A 14249-nucleotide genomic window follows, 5' to 3' on the forward strand; every position below is an offset into this window, starting at 1 on the left:
GGTCTATATTTGTGGGGTAAAGATGGGGTTATGTTTGTGGGGTTAAAAATTAATTATTTAATATCAAGTCAACTTCACAGGCAACTAATTATAAGTACTTAAAATTGTTACTGTTTATCAGAAGAACTTAGAACGGATATAGCAATAACATTTTTCAACAACTGCATAGCAGTAACAATGCAAAAAAATGTTTTTATTTGAGGATAACTGTTGCATCAAAGTAAATTAACCCATCATGTTTTCACATGAAGATGATAGACAAGAATATCCCAGAAGTGTTAAACAAACAACCCCACTATGCTATATAGATATAACAGACAACACTAACCCCATAAATTATAAGACAAACAACCCCAGTATGTACTCTTAAAAAGATAATAGACAACACTAACCCCATTAAGCGTTTGGACAGCAACCCCACTATGTACTCTCATAAAGATAATAGACAACACTAACCCCATAAAGTGTTTGGACAGCAACCCCCACTATGTACTCTCATAAAGATAATAAACAACACTAACCCCATAAAGTGTTTGGACAGCAACCCCACTATGTACTCTCATAAAGATAATAGACAACACTAACCCCATAAAGTGTTTGGTCAGCAATCCCACTATGTACTGTTATAAAGATAATAGACAACACTAACCCCATAAAGTGTTTGGTCAGCAACCCCACTATGTACTGTTATAAAGATAATAGACAACACTAACCCCATAAAGTGTTTGGACAGCAACCCCACTATGTACTCTCATAAAGATAATAGACAACACTAACCCCATAAAGTGTTTGGACAGCAACCCCACTATGTACTATCATGAAGATAACAGACAACACTAACCCCATAAAGTGTTTGGACAGCAACCCCACTATGTACTCTCATAAAGATAATAGACAACACTAACCCCATTAAGTGTTTGGACAGCAACCCCACTATGTACTCTCATAAAGATAATAGACAACACTAACCCCATTAAGCGTTTGGACAGCAACCCCACTATGTACTCTCATAAAGATAATAGACAACACTAACCCCATAAAGTGTTAGGACAACAACCCCACTAAGTACTCTTATAAAGATAATAGACAACACTAACCCCATAAAGTGTTTGGACAGCAACCCCACAATGTACTCTCATAAAGATAACAGACAACATTAACCCCATAAAGTGTTTGGATAGCAACCCCACTATGTACTCTCATAAAGATAATAGACAACACTAACCCCATAAAGTGTTTGGACAGCAATCAAGCTATGTACTCTGATAAAGATAATAGACAACACTAACCCCATAACGTGTAACAACCCCATTATGTTCTTATATAGATAAAAGATAACATTAACCCCACAAAGTGTTAGACAAGAACCACAATATGTTCTGATAGAAAATATCAGACATCTTAGTAACCTCAGAGTGTTAAACAAACAACCCCGCTGTGTTCTCATAACAGATACCAGTAACCATATGAATTTAAGTGTTTGAAAACCCCAAGTATGTTCTAATATCAAAAAACTCTACCAGGGACTGGTAATAAAAGAACAAGTACCCCCACTATGTTCAATCGCAACTTCTCGAGCCTTTCTGACTAGCTGACAAACGACCTCGAATGTATTAGTTAGACGCCATGGCAACAACCCCCCCCCCCTTTCATGATCTTCGAAATAAATGCATGAAGACCTTTTATCTGTGGAATATGGAGTTTAACTTTATTCAATGCTATGATATTACATAAAATATACTATAAAAGGGACTTCTTAATTCCTCTATCCTATATTTGAAAAAAAAAAACAAGAAAAGCAAAACCTTTAACATCAGGTGATGTTAATACATTCGAGGTTGTTTTTCCAAACTCTGACGGAAAGACCCTGAGTGAGATGATGCGATTGCCAGTACGTCATATCCTCTTTTTTTACTATTAAAAATACCAAACAATACTCATAATACTTTTTCCTATTTTGATAACATACTCGAAAATTTGTTTTAAATATTTTTCAAACTATTTTAAATTGGATAATCTCTTTATCTTTACTGCTTATTTCTAATGATAATTTTTCCTTTGAATCTGCTGGTGCATGAATTTGAAGTGTACATTATGCATCAAAAGCATACATAATTTCATTGTAAATTAATAATAATAAATAAAAGAGATGATCCTGATTTTTTAAAAAAAATTTAATCAAACTTTTCAGTTACTTGACAAGTTGAACACAGATAAGAAACATGTCAATAAATGTAGAACACAGAAAAAAAACCTCAAAATTTGAGACAATCTTCATAGATGTAAAAAAAAACCCAAGTATATAGTGAGTTGTCAAATAACTCTAAAACTTGCATGTTATTGCTACTTATTTTAAACAAAATATATTAATTAAAATGAAGTTTTAAGAAAAAAAGTGTAGTCTAATATCTCATCATTTTGCATTTTAAAATTGATCTTAAAACAAAAATAACGATGTACATCCTTTTGGAAAATATACTCAAACTTAGAGCTGCACCCCCACTCCCATCCCCTAACATAAAATGAAAAAAAAAAAACCAACATGCAATTGATTTATAATTTTCAAAAAATTAAAATCAAACAACATAAATGTACATTTCAGTTTAATAATTATTTCTCACATTTAAAATGAGATCGCTAATTAAAAAAGACGAAAACTATGACTGTTAATGTATAGAAATTCGCCATGCCGAACACAATGTTCATAAAAGATCCTTTTGTCTTAAAGCTGAACACTACTCATAAACATAAGTAATCAGAGATTACATAGCTCAATTCAAAAAATGATTACTTCAAGTTAACACGGTCTCACATTTAACTAATAATCAAGAAGTTAATTTAAGGTTTGCAGTAACTTGAGAATAGACATCCAAATACTTGAAACTAGTTGCCCATCAAGAAAATGTAATTCAAATCCACGACCCATGTAAATGTTATCTTTTTAGATTAACTTTCAAAAATCGATTCATCTTTTTGTGAAACTATAATTTAAGAGTGTGAAAAATACATAACCCGCTTAGCGGGTTATGTAAATTTTTTCTGCAATAGCTGCGACCGTTCATTCCAGTAATAACAAACAAAGAAAGACATTTTATTGTTTATATTTATATCTGTTTAAATTATCATTTTAAGTAGGATTAAAAATATTAATTATTGTGTTAATGATGCGAACGTCTTTGTACGTTTCATTGATGGAACGGCCACTGATCAAGAAATCTGTACAAGTGATATGCCTAATGTAGTTCATGCAGTGATGAACACAATGGGTTTTCTTAAGAAATAAACAAGAAAATATTCAGTGGATGTAAATATTTCTATATTAAGGACAGATGATACAAACACATTTTTTAACAAATTTCAGAATATGTTACCATGGTGCTAAAAGTGTAATATAAACTTTAGAAAAATATACCAAGCCAGGTGAATTTTATTAGGAAAAGCTAAATAGTAAAAATCAGCCTATGTGATATTGCTAATTTTTTGTCATTTTGTTTTTCCTCACAAAATTCACCTGGCTTGGTATATTTTTCTAAAGTTTATATTACACTTTTAGCACCAAGGTAACATATTCTGAAATTTGTTCTCACCTGTAAACCTTTACTGATTGTGATTTGCCTATACATGTATTTGGGTTTTTTTTATTGAAATATTAGTAATATTTTCCAAGTCTATTTCATTTTCCAGTTCTTAGGAGAAAAAATTCTAAGAACCATCCACTTTTCTAAACTTGTGACATGATATTAAATCTTTTTCAAAGAAAAAATTTGTTTGTATCATCTGTCCTTAAATACATGTATCACTGAAATTAGTCACAGCGAATGCACTTAGACATTTGTCACAATTTTGATTTTGTTCCAAACTCAATATTTTTTTCAATGATTAAAGAAAATATAATAAATACTAGTATATTATATTTACTTTTATCATAGTTCAAAAACACAACTTTTGTTCGATATTTCAAAAGGAAATGAAAAGAATTTACTCAAAGTTTGCATGTCTTTTATCTTTAAATAATACGCACCATCTATAAAGGCTGTTTTACAAAATAGAAGAAGGAAGGATATGGAGATAACGAACAGTATTCAATATCAAAGTCCATAAAACAATACAAAACAGAAGCAGAGCAAACACGGACCTCCGAAACATCAGAGGTGGGATCAGGTGCCATGGAGGAGTGAGCATTCCCTGCTGACCGGTTACATCCACCGTGTGCTCCTTGTCATGATCGGGAAATAACGGAAAAATCCGTCGTCAATTTAGTGTATAAATAATGGACTAACAATTGGTATGAAACTTGTTGAAAGATGACTTTGAACTTTATAAGTACTTTAAGAGAAAGTAACATGTATGTTAAAAAATGTCAAATTTGCAAGAAAAGTTCTGAAAAGTGAGCTTGGAGCCTCTAAAAATATATTCCTTGTTCATAAGAGAAAAAAATAATCTGTTTTTGTAACGTTTGTTGAAGTTATTTAACCTATCCATAATTATTATCAGGTGAAGTTTATACTGTAAATGTAAATTCATTTCCAAATACCTCATATAAAATCAATCAAAACATCGACACATTTTAGATTTTAGTTAACATACCTAACGTAATATGTTCATGCACCCTTCAGCTATCCTTCTACAATTTACAATTTAATCAAATGCAATAAAAGAATGTCTACATACCCTATCAAGCATGATTATCAATAGAAAATTTGTATAAATGTTGCAAAATAAATAAATTTAAACGTGACAAACTGACAGTTGCAAATAAATGCTACTTTCCAATATATTCGAGAAGTCGTGTACATAAGATATGGATACTTTAAAATTCAAGTGAATTTTTGGAAAAATTGATAGCACAATATCTTAACAAAATCAACAGCATAAAAACGTGTGCCTTTTCAACTTTATACATAGCTATTCCCTATGATAAATTAAAGTCCAGGCATTTTGATATCATTGACAGCTGCTTTTTCAATAAAAATGGAACTCGTTGATTTGCTAACATTGTCATTGGTCATTTGCAAAATTATTTTGTTAAATAAGTAACCTGATTGTACACATTTCTGATTTCCCTGAAGCTGATATTAAAAATGCTTGAGTTTCTGACTGACAATATCTTTGTGCATTTGGAGACCAGGTCTGCCAACAATCTATTGAAATTCCAATGGGTATTAATTACGCCCCGTCATGAGCAGACCTATTTTTGTATTCATATGAAGCAGAAGTTACCCAAAATCTTGTACGTGAAAATAAGAAACATTTGCTGTGGCCTTCAACTCGATATATCGACGACGTATTGTTAATTAATAGTTATCTCCATTCTTATGTCGATAAGATATATCCCGTTGAGCTTGAAATAAAAGAAACCAAGGAGTGTGACAAATATAATTCATATATAGATATTTTGTTTGAAAAAGACGTAAATGTCAATCTAAGTTACAACCGAGCTGTATTATACAGGTGATGATTTTAACTTTTCAATCGTCAACTTCCCTTAATCAAGCAATAATATACCTTCATCGCCTGCATACGGGGTTTAAATCTCTCAGTTGATTCGATACGCAAGACCATGCTCTAACTGAGAACGCTTTCTAAAACAAGGTAAATTATTGACTGATATTTTGCTGAAGCAAGAAAATCAGCAGTCTCGTTTAAAGTCATCATTTCGTAAGTTCTATGGTCGATATAATGACCTTGTCAGCTAACACAATTTATCATTGAGTCAAATGCTGACTGACTTTTTTATATTTATTTTTAGACCATTAAATGTACACTGAATTGTCAACGAATTTTCCTGTTATTTTTCAATCATGAAAAAGAGCACACAGCGAGTTTGACCGATCGGCAGGGGATACTCACTCCTCCATGGCACCTGATCCCACCTCTGATTTTTTGGAGGTCCGTGTTTGCTTTGCTTCTGTTTTGTATTGTTTTATGGACTTTTGATCTTGAATACTGTTCCTTATTTCCATATATTCCATGCAGACAATGTAAACATAGGTATCGTGTCGGAATGGACGTTAAAGATGAAAGGCCAAGTACAAGTTTGCAGCCCTCCACAGACAGCTGGTAGTGGTAACCTAGCACAAGAACAGGATCATAACGAGGCGATGAATTGCTCCGTAAACGAGTTTGGTGTGTTTGGGGCTTTAAAGAGAATACCCAATGTAGTGGTTAGATGTTTGCGTTCCTTGATTTAATATATTTTGTGACAAAGCATGTGTTTTGCTCATTTTTTCACCTACATTTTAATTTCAGTAAGGTAAACATTCAAATATTCCATCATCGACGAATTTAAAGTTAGCACAAAAACATTCCATAAAATACGAATGTTTTCATTTATGCTATAATGAAAATAAGTGACCGTCGACAGGGGATTCTATCTGATCTCACTTCTAATGTTTTAAGAAGTTTGTGTTTCTCCTGTATCCAATTTGCATTTTCCACTGGTCTTTTGCACTTGATCACTATTTTTATACAATACTAGTATAAATATATTTAATTTCCATGTTTATTGATCTATTCCCTTCTATTTATTAACTTGTTGCTATATTTCCGACTTGTAATTTAGAAGTAGAATATCAATACCTATATAATTTCATTTTAAGTTATAGATAAAGCGGAGCAACTCCCAATCACACAATTCCTTACTTTCTTTAACTATTCTAACACGACGTATATTTCATGCAACTTATTTGGTGCTAGTTATTTTATCTAGTAATTTATCATGTCATTTTCAAAAAGAGATAATACTTTTAATAATAGAATCGTCTATGTTTGCGAGGAGCATTGTTTGTGAAGTTTGTGGGTCATTGGTTTATGTTTTAATTTACATTCCCATGAACAGTTATTTTGTCAACTCATCGGTTCATGGAATTGTAGGAGATATCCACAAAATTACGTCACCATGAATCAACAAAATTTTGCTTGCCTATGAACACTGACCCCCGATGAATTAAAGTGAAGCCATAGTAGTTTATCTTAATTTGATAAATTTCGCACCGGCAGGCAATGCCCCTGTCCTTCTATGATTTTAATATCTTCAATATTGATAGAGGCAATTCGGATCGTTTATTTCATAATACTCTATATTTTTCAGGCTTATTTCTTACATAGACTAATGACATGCCATTTTCAAACAAATGTCTTGTGTGCTATTTCATTTGTAATAATTTATTGATTTAGTCATTTAATGAGTAAAAAATTCCTTCATTGTATCTTCACGGTTTTAGTTTATTGGAACAATTTGACAAGCAAGTTAATGAAACAAGAATATCAGCAGTCTCGTTTAATGACCTTGTCAGCAAATATAATTTATCATTGAGTCAAATGCTGACTGACGTTTTTCATACTAATTGTTAGTCCATTGTTTATACACTAAATTGACGACGGATTTTTCCGTTATTTCCCGATCATGACAAGGAGCCCACGGCGGGTGTGACCGGTCAGCAGGGGATGCTCACTCCTCCATGGCACCTGATCCCACCTCTGATGTTTCAGAGGTCCTTGTTTGCTCTGCTCCTATTTTGTATAGTTTTTTGGACTTTTATATTGAATACTGTTCGTTATCTCCATATCATTCTTTATCGATGTGTGATTCTACCTCTTTTAAATTAAGAAAACAAAACAAAAACAAGATGCTACATTTGTAATATTTACATAAATTTTATCTTCGTTTTCTACTGAGGTATTTATCACCTATAAGTATTTCAGGACGTGAACTAAGAGCACTTATAGAATCTATGTATCTTTGTCTTGTCGTTATCTCCTTTACTGACATGTATAATAACTTCACATAATTCAAACAAGGACAATGCACTATGATACCATTCAAAATTCTAGCTCAACGATGGTGTAACGGATTTTTGCAATTGTTTCTCTGCATTGTCAATATTTTGCATGTTCAACCAAACGAAAACTTTCTATTTCTAACTTGTATGCATTTAAACCCCAACTATTTAATAAATCAGTTATCAGATTTTTTTCTGGACATAAATGTTTTACAGGGCTTAATTATCCCTTTTTGGTACTGGGTCTTGTACCCTTCCAATTGGGAATTTTGAATCGAACAAGATGTGTTTGTGAAACACCGATGCCCCCGTATGGCAACATAGCGAAGGTTTTCTCAAATGCAGATCAAAAATGTTGGAACCTAAAGTAAGGCCTTTTCACAAGAAATACAAATGTGAAATATAAAACCCTATCCAATGAAAGGTCTTCTCACAAGGATTGCATATGTGAAGTATGAAAGCCTTAGCCCTTACCGTTCAAAAGTTATAGCCAAGGTTAAACTTTTTTCATAACTTCAAACATCTCCAAGGTCAAGAGGTCAAAGCTGCTTGTACTCAATGAAAGGCCTTTCCACAAAGAATACATATATGAAGTATAAAAGGCCTAGCATCTACTGTTCAAAAGATATGGCCAAAGTAAAAGTTTGGAATTTTTGTGTGAAATAGGGTCAAACTCCAAGGTCAAATTCAAAAGGTCAGATATGGTGGTACTCAAAGAAAGGTCTTGTCACAAGGAATACACCTGTGAAATATGAAAGTCATAGCTCCAGTAAATCAAAAGTTATGGGCAAGGTTAAAGTTTTTGCGGCCAAACAGAAAAACAGACAGACAGAGAGACGGACGGACACGACAAAAACTATATACCCCGAAACTTCGTTTACGGGGGTATAAAAAGTGGCAAAATATGAAAATATTTATGTCATAAATTATTTTAAAATGTTGAATAAAAAGTTTCTTTGAATGCTTATTCCTTATTAACATGATCTTAATAAATCAATAAAATCTCAAAATTCAAGTTTATTCAATGTAAAAAGTTAATTTTCACTTGGAACAGGGTCCTTTTCCAGGACCTGGATGCAAGGGCTATTAAGCCCTGTTTTTCTTATAATAATTTGTTTTCTTAATTTTGTAAACTTTGATTTTTTTATTTGCAAATTTTAGAGATATTCATCTACACAATGTTTGTTGCTGTGGTTATTTATCTATTTATTTTTGGTTATTTTTTTTTTTTGTCTGTTATTTATTTATTCATTTTTTATTATTTTGCTGCACGCCTCCATCATCAACATGAGTATTCAAATCTACACCAGGTACTCAATCGCTCTCCTCTTACGAGTATGTACGTCCAGAATATTTCATGTTTATAAACAAACTCTTACCTGCATTTATAATCATATAAGTTTATCTTTTAAAAAAGATAAGTGAGCTAGCACCGTAGCAACTTTTAAACATAGAAAGGAAGGTTCGTGTTGAACTAATTTATTTTGCTGAATTCTTTAATGTTTACTGAGTCTAGAGTCTAATAGTTAGAGTTATAATTTTTTGTGAAGTGTATGTTATAGAATAAAAATTATATTAGTGTTGTATTAGTGTAGTGTTGCATTGTATCGATCGCTTATTGTGTCTTGCCAACAAACGTTGAAAAGAAAAAAAAGATTTTTGGGAGTTGAACTATGTTCAGACTCCCTAGGTCGTCACGCGGTTTCTAGCGCAGTAATTTTACAATGAATTATATATAGCGGCCGTCGTGTCGTTTCTGTGTCGGCCAATTTACTCCCCTGTGATATTCAATACAAACTCGTACCAGTCTATATAAACTCGAAGAAACTTCCCCAATAAAAATAGTCCATCTCATTTTTCTGAATTAATCTAATTTTCATAAATGATTTGAAAGTAAATGAAATAGAATTTTATTTAACTTAATTTGAATAGCATATTTTTGTCATCTCTCTTGAGAAATGACACGTAAATTTTGATTTCCGTATGAAAAAAGTCCTAGTTTTCCGTCATTTATCATTCGGCAATCCTCGGCTGACTCCACGACGCTCCATCTCAAAAAGTGCGAGGTCATCCAAGGAGCAACAACTGGTCTAACTGGTTTGACAATGACGCGATTGTCTAAATATAGAGGTGTAAACAAAGATGTAAGGTCAAAGGAACGCTAAGGTTTAACCCAGCAATAAAGAGACAGAACGTTTCTTTAAAAAAAAAATACTGCGGAAAATATCACTGTCAGACATTTATTTGCTCTGACAAGTAAAATGATCTGTTAGACTGGAAAGTTTACGTTGGTAAGGGGAAAAAATAATAGCATTAAAGTTTGTTGATATTCAATCTCACAATTTCAAATGACATTAATTTTGCATCCTTGATTTCATGAATTTATCATGGTCACGTGTACAACACCAAATCTGAACTTGAAAAATGTGTATGTACTTGCATTGCAGTATTACCTTATAAAATGTATCATTTGATTTTATTATGTAATTAAAACAGTTAAAATTAATGAATACATGCGTATGCACGGACACAATGGTATAATAATCCCATTGATCGATCTGTGAGAAACAATTGATTACAACTGGGTTTTTTTTCTTGTAGTAGCTAGTTAAACTATGTCTGATTTTTAATTATATTTGAATCAAATCAAAATCACAAACTTTAAGTGTCACTCGCGTGGCGCAGTTGTTAAAATAGTTTGCTTTACAGATTCAAAGTAAGGTGTTAATTGATCCTTATCGCAGGTTCGAATCCTGTGGGATGCATTTGGAGATAAACTCTTTTGATGAGACCATATAAACCGAAATCCCATGTCGCAGTATGTGCTTGCACATAACGATCCCTCACTACTCAATGGTTTTGAGTGCCGTGTATAGGTAAAAATTTGTAGACTTACCTGTAGCTAGCTCCATCGACAAGTGGTAGTGTCTCAATATGATTGAAAAATTATCGAACGTAAAACAAACAAAATGTAAAGTATTCAGATACTTACTTTTATATAGAAATTACTTGAAATGAAATTTAAAATTATGGATTAATAAAACTTGATGAGTAAGTTATAAAGATAGATACATTTGAAAAAATAAATAAGCACAGAGTTCTATAAAAATTAATTATTGTGTCCGAAAAGAAACATTCATACCCAAAAGAGAAAAAGCAAATGCTTGTTTTAATCAGAGGAAGAAAAATGACAATCTAGTATCTGGTGATGGTAACATCGAATATAAAGAGTGTTTGTTTGTTTGTTTCATGGGACCAAATATCTTGTACACATTCTAAAGAGAGTAGGGGGCGTTTTGATTCAAATGCTTCAGAAATATAAGGGTAGTGTTTGAGTTTGATTAAGAAATGGTACTGAAAGAAGTTTGAAACCTACCCACAAAATAGTATTTTCGAGTTTAGAAAAATTAATTTCTTGGTGGTGGGGGTTGTTTGTTTGGTTTGGTCAAATTGTTGAGGTGAGAATTAGAAAGAATAAATCCAGAACTAAACTTAACTGTTCGTGCGCAATAAATATACATTTTTTTCAATGGATGACACTGTAGCTCTCCGGTCTGTCAAAATCTTTTTTTTTCGGAGAGCTACAGTTCTGCAGCTAATAAGAGCAGTCCCATGATCTTGGCTATTCAAATGCAATAGAAATATTTTTAATGTTTCGTGTTGTATCTCTAACAAATCAGTTCTAGCTGACTTGAATCTGAAAGCATGAAATTGTTCCTATACTTCCTGTGGGATCTTTCAGATAACAATGTTCAACTCCCATGAGTACTTTCAGTACTTTGATTTTAAGAGGTTGACGGCATTATCCCGCAGGAAGGTGGTATAATTCGAAAGCTAGATGTCTATAGTCTTGGCACTATATGACCTACGTTTTTCTTTTGAAGTTTACTTTAAAGTGTAAGATACACAATAAATAAACAAACTTCAGAATCAAACAAAAAAGGCGAGTTTTATTTAATGACACAACGAAATTGTTATCGCACAGTCTATCTATGGTCGTTTTCAGAGAGACAGCTAGACCGTGAAGTTTTCCCAGAATGCCAGACCGTGAAGCCGAGCATGCGTATTCCAGAAATTTGGACTAACGTAATTGCTAGCGCTCGAGAGCGCTAGCAATAAGTTCAATCGTCACCTTTAATTTAATCTCTGAGCCATACACTTTAATTTCGATTTTGTAATTGTCTGTAATCTTTTATCTTTAAAAAATTGATAATATTTACAGTATTTGCTCGTTCAATAAAGTCATGGATATCTAAACAAGAAATGTTTACAAAAACTATAATTGTGAAGCATTAATAATCATAAATATTCAAACCAGCACAGAAATTTCCAAGAGCAAACCGCCTTTTACGAAATTTCATCTCTAGATTAAGTTTAAACTATTAACCTTAATTTCCATATTAATTTTTTTCAGCATTAATTAATACAATAAGGGCCACTTTGCTCTAGTATGAAATATCTATGTATCATGTAAAGTTTCTAAAGATATAATAATAGCACGTAAAGTTAGCGAAAGAGGTTAAAGGTGTTTTGAAAATTAAGATGCATGCATTATCAAACAAAATGAAAAAAGTACGTAATGTTGAAGCGTCTGTGTGCAAAATGTTGGATGGACAAAACTAGGATTGTCTAGATCTTCCAAAAGAAACAGCAAGTCGTTTCAATTTTATTTAAAACATCATGCCTTCAAACACAAATAAAAACAAATACCTAGGTAATCATAGTTGAATATATAACGTGTATAAGCTCATAAAGAAAATATCATGTTTATTGTGTAAAAATATAAATATTTCGAGCATTATGCCAAATTGCATATTTATAGTTGAACGAAAGATATACCTGGCAATTCAAATGACAATGTATAAATCAATATTTAAAAAGTTCTAATATTTATTTACACAACGCTGCCAAAATGCGTCGAGGAGGAATGAACGACCTTCTCCCATGCAAGGCCTGTCTGTTATCAACCATTACAACGTCACCTTTCTGCCAGCGGAAGTCAATAGCCAAGTTGTTTAGAACATTCTCAAGAGTATCCATTGTTTCCGGATTCATGGGGGAGCCATCTCCAAAAGTTATGGAGGTTTCGGGAGAGTTTCTAGAATCTTTCCAGCCTCGATATACTGCAATGATGGAGTTGAACCACATTTCCTTCCCAGTTCGAGGATCCTCACGGATTGCTGGAAGAACTTTGGTCACGGTTTTCATGCATCCATCTTCTAACCATTCCACTGACCCAACAAGTTCTAGTGCTTTCTTCTCGGCTGCTAATTTGTCTTCTGTACCATAAGTGGATTGCCATCCACGGCCTATAGGAGAGGTAGGATCGTCACCATTTGGTAAAATTCGAGAATAAATAACTCCTTTTTCTTTTAAGGAGTTTACAAAGTCACTTTCAAGTTCCATCATTTTTCTGTACACCAGGTGGGAGAGGACAAGAGGTGTTTCTCCGCCTTCTTTGGGAGCAATATCGCAGTAGAAAAAGAGTACGCTAGGATAAGTTGGTACTTGGGCCATTTCATGATGGAAGGGAATAAGAGCATCTGGTGGAGCCTCGTTTGCAGTGAATACATTCCCCACTACCTGGGTTCTTGGTGCCGCTCCACCAACATACGGCAGAGGTTCGTATTTAAAGGCTTTGACGAAGGCATCGAAATCAGATGGAGAATTTACTTGAAAACCTCGAAAAAGTATAGCTCCATATTTCAAAAGCTGGTCTTCAATTAAAGATTTGTCTTTTTGCACCCATTCAATAACATTTTCAATTGAATCAAAGCTTGTTTGGTTTTCACAGTTGTCGTTTGGAGAAATGATAAGAGGGAAGACAGTTCCGTTAAAATCTTTTTGCTGCGGCAAAGGTAAGTTGATTTCTTTAACTAAAGATTTCTGTCCCTCTGGCATCTGTTGATAAATTATTCTTGTCATTTCTTTTATTTAAAAATTGATTAAGTCATACCTTTAGAAGGAGTTGAGAGTATTTAATAAAAAAAATTCTATTTAAATTCTTTTTGCATTTTTTCACAATCTTTTTTAATGTCGTTTAAGAAATATGTATCAAACTACTACTTATTTCTCACGTTTCGCTATATATTTTTTCCATGTAAGAATATTTTTACATACATTCCTTTTGAAATTACAAAGAATGGGGTTGTTTAACTATAAAGGAATATTGCAATTATAGGCATTCTTTCTCGAGAATTCTTGTAATAGTAACCATGCCCTTACCTTTTTTGACTGTTCACTCATGACGTAATTTTTTTTACTTGGTATGAAAGTGAAATATTCGCATCACCTAGTCGGTGCCTTTTATAATTTCCTATATCCGTTTATTTTGCAGGTCAGGGGATCAAACAGGGAAAATGGTCAATTGCCTATTTTTTTATCAAAAATTCACGGAATAATAAATGATATTTTAAAATCTTATAATTAAAAAGGAGAATATTTGAAGAGCAAAAAACTAATCATTTT

General features: G+C 32.7%; 1 protein-coding gene across 1 annotated transcript; it reads right to left on the reverse strand.

The window, feature by feature from the left end:
- Positions 1–12638: 12638 nt before the first annotated feature.
- On the reverse strand, positions 12639–14034 carry LOC134264916 (uncharacterized). The gene is made up of 2 exons (XM_062747168.1): positions 14017–14034; positions 12639–13698 (listed from the first exon to the last, which is right to left on the reverse strand). The coding sequence occupies exons 1-2, from the start codon at positions 14025–14027 to the stop codon at positions 12672–12674; spliced, it is 1038 nt and encodes a 345-aa protein (XP_062603152.1). The 5' UTR covers positions 14028–14034; the 3' UTR covers positions 12639–12671.
- Positions 14035–14249: the final 215 nt, after the last annotated feature.

This window comes from Saccostrea cucullata, unplaced genomic scaffold (genome assembly GCF_032062105.1).
Source record: "Saccostrea cucullata isolate Sc308-1 unplaced genomic scaffold, CSIRO_AGI_Scuc_v1 ctg11049, whole genome shotgun sequence".
In the NCBI taxonomy this organism is placed as follows: domain Eukaryota; kingdom Metazoa; phylum Mollusca; class Bivalvia; order Ostreida; family Ostreidae; genus Saccostrea; species Saccostrea cuccullata.